The sequence below is a fragment of the Galleria mellonella genome, unplaced genomic scaffold (genome assembly GCF_026898425.1).
Source record: "Galleria mellonella isolate WM207_F2 unplaced genomic scaffold, CSIRO_AGI_GalMel_v1 utg36, whole genome shotgun sequence".
Classification (NCBI taxonomy): domain Eukaryota; kingdom Metazoa; phylum Arthropoda; class Insecta; order Lepidoptera; family Pyralidae; genus Galleria; species Galleria mellonella.
Genome location: NW_026442086.1, coordinates 7,237,801 through 7,250,080, shown reverse-complemented (window position 1 = coordinate 7,250,080; position 12,280 = coordinate 7,237,801). Strand labels below are relative to the sequence as shown.

General features: G+C 35.2%; 1 protein-coding gene across 3 annotated transcripts in view; it reads right to left on the bottom strand.

The window, feature by feature from the left end:
* LOC113520689 (uncharacterized) overlaps nt 1–12,280 on the bottom strand; it is a 165,074-nt gene that overhangs the window by 70,366 nt on the left and 82,428 nt on the right. For all 3 annotated transcript variants that reach the window (XM_031910457.2, XM_052897270.1, XM_031910458.2), the window contains exons 6-10: nt 4,182–4,311; nt 3,207–3,392; nt 2,429–2,666; nt 1,520–1,625; nt 350–466 (exon numbers count right to left, since the gene is read on the bottom strand). In XM_031910457.2, coding sequence (XP_031766317.2) covers nt 350–466; nt 1,520–1,625; nt 2,429–2,666; nt 3,207–3,392; nt 4,182–4,311 — 777 coding nt within the window. The remainder of the gene's footprint in view (nt 1–349; nt 467–1,519; nt 1,626–2,428; nt 2,667–3,206; nt 3,393–4,181; nt 4,312–12,280) is intronic.

Here is a 12,280-nt window from a genome sequence, read left to right as displayed (position 1 = left end):
CGTGTTTCTACCATGAAGCAGTTATGTTTTCATGACTGTGTTTCGATTTGAAGGGTGGGATATGACAATGAATTTATAAGATACAGAGGAATAACACTTGAGTCCTCAGGAATGATTACGCATGGGAGGTATCATGGGCGAAACAGTATACTCTGTTATATCCATGGTACTGTTCATGTTCATAGGCGACGGTTATCACTTTCCATCAGGTAGGCCGTCAGCTTGTTTGCCATTCTAAGTTGTATAAAAAAAGTCAGCCTTACAGCCATGTTGACCATATACCATTTAACTTTGCGATGATGAAAGTGTTTTATTTTGTGTGTATGCGAATATTAAACGTTATTCTTACTTGGCAGCGGTGGACGGCTGGGCGGTGGTGGTAGTGGTGGTGGAGACGCGGGGCCGGTTGCGCCTCTTGGCGCTCGCTTTAGTCACCGGCTGCGACACTATAGCGTTGTCCGTGGCACTGCAAATTTGACAATTACTAAAAATTTAAAATTGATTTAAAAATAAAACGAGATTCTCAATTACACGCTAATGGGGGGAAAAGGGATTGTTAGTAATCGAGACTGAGAATCCCATTGCTAACAATATACCCAACCAGGTCGACCTTCTCGCGGTTCTCCCTGGAAACTATCATGGTTAATTCCTGATGAATTCATCATGATGGGCTAACTGGCCTGTTTTCATTCTCATCTATCACCCTTCACTGGTGCTCCGCCAGCGTATCCCACTAGCGCAGGCGGGGTTACCATACCATTTTCACCCATCAAAAAAAAATTACACGGTAGTAAAAAAAAACATAAAACATTTAACAATAAACAAAAATGAAATAGAAAAAAAAAACACTTAAATGGTGTCACTCAATTATATATGTCATGTTCGAAAGATTAATTGATTTCCAGTTAGTCCATCATTAAAAAATGATTAAGATGTAAGTCTAAAAATATTTTAAATTATATTATTTAGAATAAAAAAATATATTCAGTGTTATTAAAATTTAAAAAAAAAATTAACCAGGTTGTCTGTAAGAGATTGCTTTTAGCGATATGTCCGCCTTTTGTATATGCACATTCTGTATAAATACTCCTTGTATACATCTCCATTGTGCGCAATAAAGAGTTTATTATTATTATTATTTTATTAAAAAATATTAATATAATAAATAAATACACAAAACTTTAATGCATACAGAAAATACAAAAGTATATTATTTCAGAAAGTACATTACGAATAGAAATCTTAAATTTAGATTCATATTTCTTTACATTAAAATACCTTGAACGAGAAATTCTGATGAAGATTTCATGTTATAAATTTTTATGATGATATTTATTTAGTAGCATAGAATACTTTGTTAACAAAACTAAGTCGAGTGACGGCGCACTGTTCGCCGAAATATGGGCACGATGAGAAATATATTTAACTACCCTTTTAAGGATTATATTTTCAACCCCATTAGAGATTACTCAAGCAACAATATGTGTGTATTGAAATTGATTAACAATAATAATGTTACCCCAGCTTGGCTATGTATGCCTCCTTGGCTGCTTCGATGAGCGGGTACGGCTTCTCGTGACAGTTGCCGCGGAAGTCATCGTTGTCGATGGACCAGAACATTATACCTGCAACACATATCAAGTCACTACTTATAATAACGCTAGAGAGATACTTGTCAAAGATAACAGGTAAGAATTTATGGCCAGCATTATACATCCAACATCACCCATAATTTGGACATCATCATAGGGCATCATCATCATCATAGGCCTTTCCCTATTGTGGGGTTTTACTAGTAGTTGCCACGCTTGGCATCCTTCGATCATTAAGTTCTTTTAGTCGCCTTTTATTATAACTACGAGAAAGGAAGGGGTGCCCATTCTATGCCTGGACCACACGGCGAATACAGTCATACAAGCATAGACCTTTTAAAACTCGCAAGCCATTTAGATTGTATAAATAAAGGCCCTTTTCTTTATACAACTTAGAATGGCAAACAAGCTGACGGCCCACCTGATGGAAAGTGGTAATCGTCACCTATAGACATGAGCAGTACCATGGACATAACACAGTATGATATGAGTATTTCGCCCATGATACCCCCCATGCGTTGCCATTTCTGAGGACTCCGGTGTTATTCCTCTGTACCCTGTAAATTTACCTCATATCCCACCCTTCAAACCGAAACACAGCCATGCAAACACAACTGCTTCACGGTTGAAACACTAATAGGACAGAGGTACCCAAGCAATCGACTTTTGTACAAACATACACAGTAAAAACATAAACCAACCTTTTTAGTCATTATAATAGAAATAATAATTTAGAGCTCATAAAATTGGTTTATGTTAAAAAATTTAAACGAATTTATTCGACATTCCAAAGTAGAGATTTTTAAGTTTATTAAACCTTCCCGTGTTCAACTCACCTCCTAATCCATTCTCGGCGACGTATTCGGCCTTCTTTTTCACTATTTCCACATCGTCGTACCCGACCCACTGGTTGCCTTTAAACGCGACGGGGCCCATAGCATTCGGGTTAGGGTACATCACAGTCCACGGTTCGTCCACTTCGGTGGACTCCTCAGAATCCTCCTCTTCATCATCTTCGTCGTCATTTTGACGGACGCTGCGTTTTTTCTCTTTAGGCTTTAGAGCTTCACAAATCTGAAATGAAGTTAGGAATAATTACTTATTGATCATGTACGTAGGATCATTTATTAAATAGAAAAATGGGTTAAAATGTCGTTCTATTTTTTATTAACATTTTTTTAGCTAATAAATGTCTACACAAAAATAATCAAGAAATAATAATATATCGCTGTTCGTGATGAGGTGCGTTATATGACGAGCTACGGTTGTGTCAAACTGCGTAATATTATAAGCTACAATTATGACTATAAAATGAGCTGTGATTGCGTTAAACTGCGAAATACGACAAGCTGTGATTATGACCATTTGCGTATACAACGAGCTGTGATTTTGTTAAACTATGTAATATGACAAGCTGCGATTATAAATATTTTTATTCATATATTTCATTTAAAGTCTTTGAAACAAGGGAATATATTATATGAGACATGTACAATACGAGTTATAACAGTGAATAAAGAAAGATATGTAGGTATGTAAGAATAAAAGCGTTTGGGATTTAGTTTTGTAACACTAAAAGTGTGATGATCAAGTTACAGTATCTAGAAGTCTTACCTCGTAATAAGCCAAATATCCTTTCTCCCGCGTAGCATCTCCCTGCTCACCAGGTCCGTCTGCAGGGGAGCCGATCTCCACGGCATCAGGGTTGAACAATGTGTACGAACGGCCATACGTCGGTATACCGAGCACCAGTTTATTAGGATCCGCGCCGTTTTCAATGTAGAACTTAATTGTGTAGTCCTGGAAATTGAGATAATTTTGTAAGAAATTAATTATGTTCCCGAAGAGTATGATCCTCTGTCTAACCTCCTTAAAACAGAAATGTCTCAATGTTTTTTTTTTAAAGATGAGGGGCAAAAGAGCTTGCGGCTTACTTGATGGTAAGTGACTACCGCCGTCCATGATCACCCTCAATATTAAAGTTATTGAAGGTGTGTTGCCGGTCTTTAAAAAAGGAATATGCTCTTTTCTTGAAGGTTATGATGTTATATTGGTTCGGAAATACTGCTGCTGGAAGTTGATTCCAAAGAGTGATTGTGCGTGGAAGAAAGTGCCTTGAAAACAGTGGAAGACCGCCACTCATCTAGATGGTTGGCATGAAACTTTAGATATCTCTAAGGAGGTTAAACAAGGGAATACAGTTTGTATGAAGTTCCTTTCTGATGCACCTCTGCATTACAGTAAAGATTTGCTATGTGAAAGTTAATATTTTTACGCTGATAGGTTTACGATTTGTTTTTGGTATCTTGAAACGAATCCTTGGTCCCATCACTGCAGAATACTATGGTATTTTAGCTGGTAGGAGTCTGGCAGTAATCATTTGTTTCCCTCGGAAGGACTGTATGCCCATGACAGATTTCCCCATAGACGAAGCACTGAGAATTTTTAAGCGATTTCGAAACGGAAAAATTTCTTGATTTAAATATTAATTTATAATATTTGTATACTACGCGATGTATTCCCTAATTTTTTAACTTCTCGTAACAACGGAGATGTTGAGTTTTTTTTTATAATGTGTCAGTTACTTACAATGTTGAGTTCGTTGTCAGTGCTGTATTCGTTGGGTTCTTCCAGAGGGAACAGGGGCGCGTGGTGGTTTACCGCCGGCTCGAATGCTGAGTGATAGTCGTACGTTAGCAGATTCATCCAGTCCAAGTATCTGTGGGTGGTAAAATAATAAAAATTAAATGAGATTTTTGAGAGGTTAACGTATTTGCGAGATATAAGAAAAAACCGACTTTAACTGGGTCAAAATCAGTTTTTTTGATTTAAAAACTGAACTACTGAGCCGATTTTTATAAATTTGAAAAAATAAAGTGATCTGAAAGTGTAGTTTCAGAAAAAGAATGAATTTTAGAAATTGATCCACAAATGACGGAGTGATGAGGTAACAAACATAAATAAGTACAATCAAATTAAGAACTTATTCCGTTTTTGAAGTCCGTTGATAAAAGACACCGATGAAAAGCTATGTACATATATCGGAAGCAACACTAGAGTGAACCCTACCAATTGCAATCAAAATGTTTATGTAATGCAAAAGTTTTACAATTATTCCAGAATGTGTCCACGAAATGTCTCAGTCGTTCATTGGTATATGCGTTCATCGATTCATGATTCAAGTAACATTTTTCAATCGACTTCAAAACAGTGGAAGGTTCTTAATTCAACTGCATTTTTTTATTTTCAGATTGGTCCCATGGAAATTTTCTTAAAACCGATTTAGTTGTTCAGTTTAAAATAAATCAAAATAATGGTTTTTAACATTTTTGAAATTAGAGTTTTTTTTTTTTTTTGTAAAACATAATCTTAAATAATCATATATTATAATAAATTATATATAGTTCATAATTTTATTTTTAATTTGATAAAGGTGTACTTTATTAATTATACAGCATTATCATAATTACTTGTACAACAATTAGTCCTTAACGTAAAATTACCTTAACGTTGTCTTGAAAAGATTGCTCTCAGCAATAACACCGCCTTACTGTACTTATACAATTGTATCGTTGTGTTTGTAAATTGTCTTGCTTATTTCCTATATTGTATAATGCAAATAAAGTATACTCATTCATCCATACATACATTCATCCATACATTCATTCGTTAATTTGTGTCGTACCAAAATGTACTTGTGATATATTATCTAATAGTACTAGCTACTCGTGCTGCTATAATCGTTAGATATATAATTAAGATTAATATATCCAAGGTTGCGCATTGATTGAATATCCAACTATTTCCTGATACAACTCTGATCTATTTTTCATAAGAGATGATCAAGGTCTGTCTTAATATATATAGACTATTAATTCATAATTATAATAACCTTTTAACATTTTGTGATTCGCCTAATATTTATTAGGAATTAAGTGTAACGTCACATCACACCAAGAGATGTCGCCACTAGCCAGCCAATGCCGAGCTACACCTCCCTCCAGATACCGCCACACGCCAAGCTAAGTCATGCCAAAAGGGACTCTAAAGCCAAGGCATATACGCGAGCGAAGTGTCAATTATGTAGTCCTTTTATATTGAGACTAGCCTATATCTAATAAAAAAAAAGCTATCATCATATTTGTTGTGTTTAATAAGAGAATTCCTTTTTAAAATATAACTAAAAGCCAAACTACAGTTGCCGGAGGAAGGGTTTTTTAGTAATTAGGTCTAATGAACCCATTGCTAGCAATACAATATCAGGGGGGAAAAGGATTGTTAGTAATGGAGACTGAGAATCCCATTGCTAGCAATATTCCCAACCAGGTCGACCTCCTCGCGATTCTCCCTGAAAACTATCATGGTTAATTCCTGATGAATTCATCATGATGGGCTAACTGGCCTGTTTTCATTCTCATCTGTCACCCTTCACTGGTGCTCCGCCAGCGTATCCCGTTAGCGCAGGCGGAGTTACCATACCATTTTCATCCATCAAAAAAATACAATATCAGGTTGACTTCCACGCGGTTCCCCTGGAAACTATCGAGGTTAATTTTAGTGGAATTTGTCACGACGGGCTAACTGACCTGCTTTCATTGTCACCTATCATCCTTTACTAGTGCTCCGCCAGCGTATACCGATAGCGCAGGTGGGGTTACCATCCCATATAACCTATACTGGCAAAATCTCCCAAATAGTAAACTGCCATAAAGAATAGAATAGAATAGAATAGAAATCATTTATTCAAATAAACTTACATTGAAGCACTTTTGAAAAGTCATTACATTTTTTTTAATTTACCGCTCGTTCGGAAAGCTGTCTCATCACAAGAAGAACGAGCAAGAAACTTGCGTGATGCTCTTTTAAATAATTTTATTATTATTTTACATTTTTAAGTTTAATTGTGTGAGTAAGAATGTCCCTGTTCCTTATGGCATATCTATAAGGGAAGCATATGTTCAGCAGTGAATTGGTAATGGTTGATATCATGATAGATATAATGATAGTGTAATAGCGGTAAAGTTATGAGCCATCTATATAGATAGGTCTCGTCTATTTCTCCCGTAAAGCAGTACCTGTGAGTTATGTCATGGCTTTGCTAAAAGTGAATTGGTTATAACGATTTTTTTTTATCCAACTTAGAATGGTATACAAACTGACGGCCTACCTGATGGAAAGTGGTAACCGTCGTCTATAGACATGAGCAGTAGCATGAGCAGCGAAACAGTATACTCTGTTATAGTATACTGTTTCGCCCATGATACCCCCTATGCGTTGCCATTCCTGAGGACTCAGATGTTATTTCTCTGTACCCTGTAAATTCACGCCATAGCCCACCCTTCAAACCGAAACACAGCCATGCAAACACAACTGCTTCACGGTTGAAACACGAATGGGACAGAGGTAGTCAAGCAATCGACTTTTGTACAAAGTCTCCCTCTGGTTATCTTTTTAATTAAAAATAGTAATGAAAAAAGGAATCATTCAGTATTTTGTGTGGAGCAAAAGTTTTAATTATAATTCCTTTCAATCGACTTCAAAAAGAAGAAAGTTCTCAATTCGATATTTTGTATATTTGTTACCTCATATCTATGTTAGTTGTAAACCGATTTCAAAAATTATTTTTTTATTCGAATGGAATTTGGTCTTATGTAACTTTTATCAAAATTGATTTTTTTGTTTGGTTTTTAAATAAAAATAATTGATTTTTCCACAATTCCAATAGTTTTATTTCAAACACAATTTTAATTATAATTAAAAAGATTTAAATCCAAAAATCCATTTTACATAAATGTTAAAAAATAACACAATACCATCATGCAAGGAATAGGTGTTATCGCAAATCCATAATCACTATTAGGACTTACGGATGTTCCTACCAGTAGATACCTGTTATTTGGTGAACGCAAAACGAAAAGGTCAAGGTATTGAAACGTCTTAGTCCAAAAATCCGGTTTGACAATCCTTAACCTTATAGCGAGCTAAACTTATCAGCGGTTATTGATCATGGTCGAACAAACTTGATCTGATGAACAACATACCCTGCTTAGGCGCCTGAGGCGCAATCTTTTGTTTATTGATAAAGGATTGTTCACGATATTAATACAATACGATTGATCGCTTAATGTAGTCATATTATGTTTGCATATCAGCTTCGGTGGTCTGGGTGTGTATCACAAATGTCGGATGGTAGGGTTTCACAGAATAACAACGATGCCTACGCCCACTTTCTATCATCGTACGGCTCGCCATCGACAGGGAGTTCAGCCTCATACCTTACAGCCTAAATGGTCGCGTACAACGCGGTTTCAAAGATGTTTTCTCCCACGAACACTCAGGTTATGGAATGAGCTCCCTGTCGAGGTTTTCCCAAGAGACTACAGCATGGGGTTCTTCAAAAGGGGGTAAAGAGGTTTCTTCAGGGTCGGCAACGCGCGCGTAATACCTCTGGTATTGCAGGCGTTCATAGGCTACGGTAACCGCTTACCATCAGGTGGGCCGTATGCTCGTTTGCCACCTCAGCGGTATAAAAAAAAGAATATGGAACCTGGAATGTTCAAAAATTTTAATCATTTTTCCATACATATTTTTTCAGGTAGACTCCAGTTTCTTTAGAAAAAGGTTTAGTCTTCAACTAACTTCAAAAACAAGGAAGTTTTCAATTCGGTTGTATTTTTTTTTTACGTTTGTTACCTCATAACTCCGTCTAAACCTATTTGTAAAAATCTTTTTTTTTTTTATCTAAAAGGATATAGTTACAGATAGGTTTTTTTAGAAACCGCAACATAGCCATGCAAACATAACTGCTTCACGGTTGAAACACGTATGGGACAGAGGTACCCAAGCAAACGACTTTTGTACAAAGTCTCCCTCTAATGGAGTTATGAGGTAACAAACATAAAATAAACCCTAATTGAAATTCTAATTTTTGAAATCGGATAAAAACTTAGTGAAAATTAACAGTACAATATTACCCTGAAAATCATTGAATACATAAAATAACACTTTCCCCTTTCAAGTTTTCAAGGTTGACTGAAAGAATTCCCTTTAAGAGATAAGTCTGCCTGTGTACATTCTGCTATAACCTAATATCTATACTATATGGGGGGAAAGGCATTGTTAGTAATGGAGACTAAAAATCCCATTGCTAGCAATATACCTAACCAGGTCGACCTCCACGCGGTTCCCCCTGGAAACTATCATGATTAATTCCTGATGAATTCATCATGATAGGCTAACTGGCCTGTTTTCATTCTCATCTATTACCCTTCACTGGTGCTCTGGCAGCGTATCCCGTTAGCGCAGACAGAGTTACCAATCTATTTTCATCTAATAAAAAAAATATCTATACTATAAGTGAATGTACAAAAGCATATAAATAAATAATAACAAACCGCTATGTATTCCACGTAATAACAATTTCGGTGACGCTCGACGACGGCACGCGGCACCGGAAACCGGAAACGGCGTTCCGTTCCATTATAGCAGTGCATTCGGCTGCATATGCAAATTGTATCACAGTTTGTTTGTTACACAAGCACGCTTGCTCATAAAGACAAAGGAAACAGAGCGTGCAGCCGTCTGGGGAAGACGATATACATTGTTCAAGTAAGATGCTGGTTGTTTAGTGTGATTATAGTCGTTAGTGCGCTGCGAGTGCAATTTCCACATATTTGTAATATTTTCTTATAATTGTTTGTATTTAGGATAAGTTTACTATTGTAATCTTTTGGAGGAAACAATAAAGAGCATCTGTCTACCAATATTTTAAAATTTAGATTTGACAGTTGCGGGCGCATTTTATAATTTTTTTTACCTTACTACTCTTTTTACAATTGTTAATAATTACTCTTCTCTTATACGTTATATTAATTGTATGCTCTTCTCCATCCAAAGGTTGTCTGGAAGAGATCACCCTTAGCGATAAGGTTGCCCTTTGCTTTCGCAGTATAAATAGATAGTTTTTATTGTTTCCTTCATAATAAATAATAATAAATATTACAATAGTAAACTTATTATAAATACAAATAATTACAAAAAAATTTTACACTGAGTAACTAACCACTAACACTTACCAGAGGGAGACTTTGTACAAAAGTCGATTGCTTGGGTACCTCTGTTCCATTCGTGTTTCAACCGTGAAGCAGTTGTGTTTGCATGGCTGTGTTTCGGTTTGAAGGGTGGGATATGGCGTGAATTTACTGGGTACAGAGGAATAACACCTTAGTCCTAAGGAATGGCAACGCATGGGGGATATCATGGGAAACAGTATACTCTGTCTGTCAGTCTGACTGGAGGCACAAAACTCTGTTCGTTATTTTAAATACTATAAATATAGAGACATAATATGTATGATAATGTAAACATATAAATGTACATGTACATTTTAAGTTATTGATACATACTATAGTATATATATATATATATATATATATATATATATATATATATATATATAGACATATATTAAGGATTACTTTAGAAAGTAATTGATTACTAGTCGTATGAAATTATGTAAATTTTAATTGGGATGAAATGATTATAGAACACGGTATTATAGTCGATACAAATCAATCGAATATTTATTTTTCCAGTATACTTAATTTTAAATTACCCTGTAATTCTCTTAATGTAATGTTATATTTTATAATTTCGATAGAAAGCAGAAAGATTAATATAGAAACAGTTATATGTAAATAGTCGTTAAGCCAGTCCATATCATGAGTCTCGCGATTTATCTTACACCAGGCCACTTTCTTAATAAATTCCGAGATATTTTAAAATACATAGATAATACGTAAATACGCAATGCTTTTAGTACGTTACATGATTTGTACTAGATGAATTTGTACTAGCTTTAACCCGCAATTTCATCCACGGGACAGGGGTATGTTCTCTGACTGAAAGAAAAAACCTAACCTGTGCTGCTATCCTTTTGCTGTTGTTATAATAAAAATTAAATAAATAAACTCACGACTGCGACTCTTAATGGTGAAGTCGACTATTAGCCATCGTGGTGAATGTACATAACTCTCGACATGCCCTACATATTTCGCCAAGCATATATTATAACCTATGGTAGGGCTACCGCCATCACTCTGATTCATTTATATAAACGTTAAATTAAAATTTTCCAAACAGAGCTCATGATTAAATAAATTTTAATTTAAAATTAATAAAAAATAACTTACTTTATTTCCTTTTATTTCTATTTATATGGTTCTAAGTCTATTTTACTGAATAAGGTGTTATCTTGCGGAAGTCTATATCACTGGTAAGCTGATTAAAATTATTTTGTTTAATTCCGCTGCCATTAGTATGTGTCCAACACTCGAAGATTGACAACCACTATTACTACCAGAAGTTCCACAACCTTCCATATTAGTCATCAATCTTCGACGACCAATCGTTAACCGGTCAGCGTTTAGACGCCGGTTAACACTAGGTTCCTAGCAGCGGTCTAATAATTTGCCTGAAGATGCCTCGTTTAAAGGTGACACATGTATCGTAAAACGTGTGTAAACAAAATGGCAGTCAAATATTGATGGCTAATATGGAAAGTTGTGCAACTTCTGGTAGTAATAGTGGTGGTCAATCTTCGAGTGTTGCCAGTCATACACATACTAATGGTAGCGGAATTAAACAAAATAATTCTAAACAAATAAATCTAATTAAGTAATATTTTCTATCTAATTAACTCAAATTTTGTATGATTCATCCAATGTCGTTCGAATCCAATTTGTCTAGGGTATATTAGACATACAATGTATCAATGGCGACCATACAATTGCAGGGCTTCAAAACGCCTTCACCATTGTGTATTCACCATTGTATACATTTAAATCAGCTGACGGCTTACGACACAGTAATCATAGCGTATTTTATATGTATATTAGTCACATGTATGTAGTAAGACTATGAGCCAACGAATTTATAGTTGATATGTCTAATGACTCCTATGATACATTCATTATTTTAATGTAACCAAATTACCTAAATTATAAGTAAATGGGCATTTTTTTTTTATTATTTGTTCTTAATTTTATTTACTAAAGTTTTTTTAATGTATCTTAACTGATGTATTATAAACAAAATATTATTTTTATTATTATTTTTTGTTTATTTTAAAGTGGAAACATACAATACCTAAAACATATAAATAGTAAATACAGCTATAATATAAATCAGTGAAATTTCCACAAAAAACTAACAAATCAAATGAACGAGAGCACATAATAAATATAAAAAAATATGACAATACAAAAAAAGAAAAGAAACATAACAATTAACAATTTTAAAATGTTTTTTTTTTCTTTCTAATCAAATGGAGTTTGCTCGAAGTTTCTGTTTAACATTTTTTTTTACAACACAAGGGGCAAACGAGCATGCGGCTCACCTGATGGTAAGTGACTACCGCCGCCCATGATCATCCACAACACCAGCGGCATTGCAGGTGTGCTGCCGGCCTTTAAAAAAGGAATATACTCTTTTCTTGAAGGTTATGTTGTCGTATCGGTTCGGAAATACTGGTGCTGGAAGTTGATTCCAAAGAATGGTTGTGCGTGGAAGAAAGTGCCTTGAAAAACGCACGGTGGAAGACCGCCACTCGTCCAGATGATAGGGATGAAACTTTAGTTTGTGGCGGGTTGTACGGTGGTGAAAATCAGCAGCAGGTATCAAGATGATGC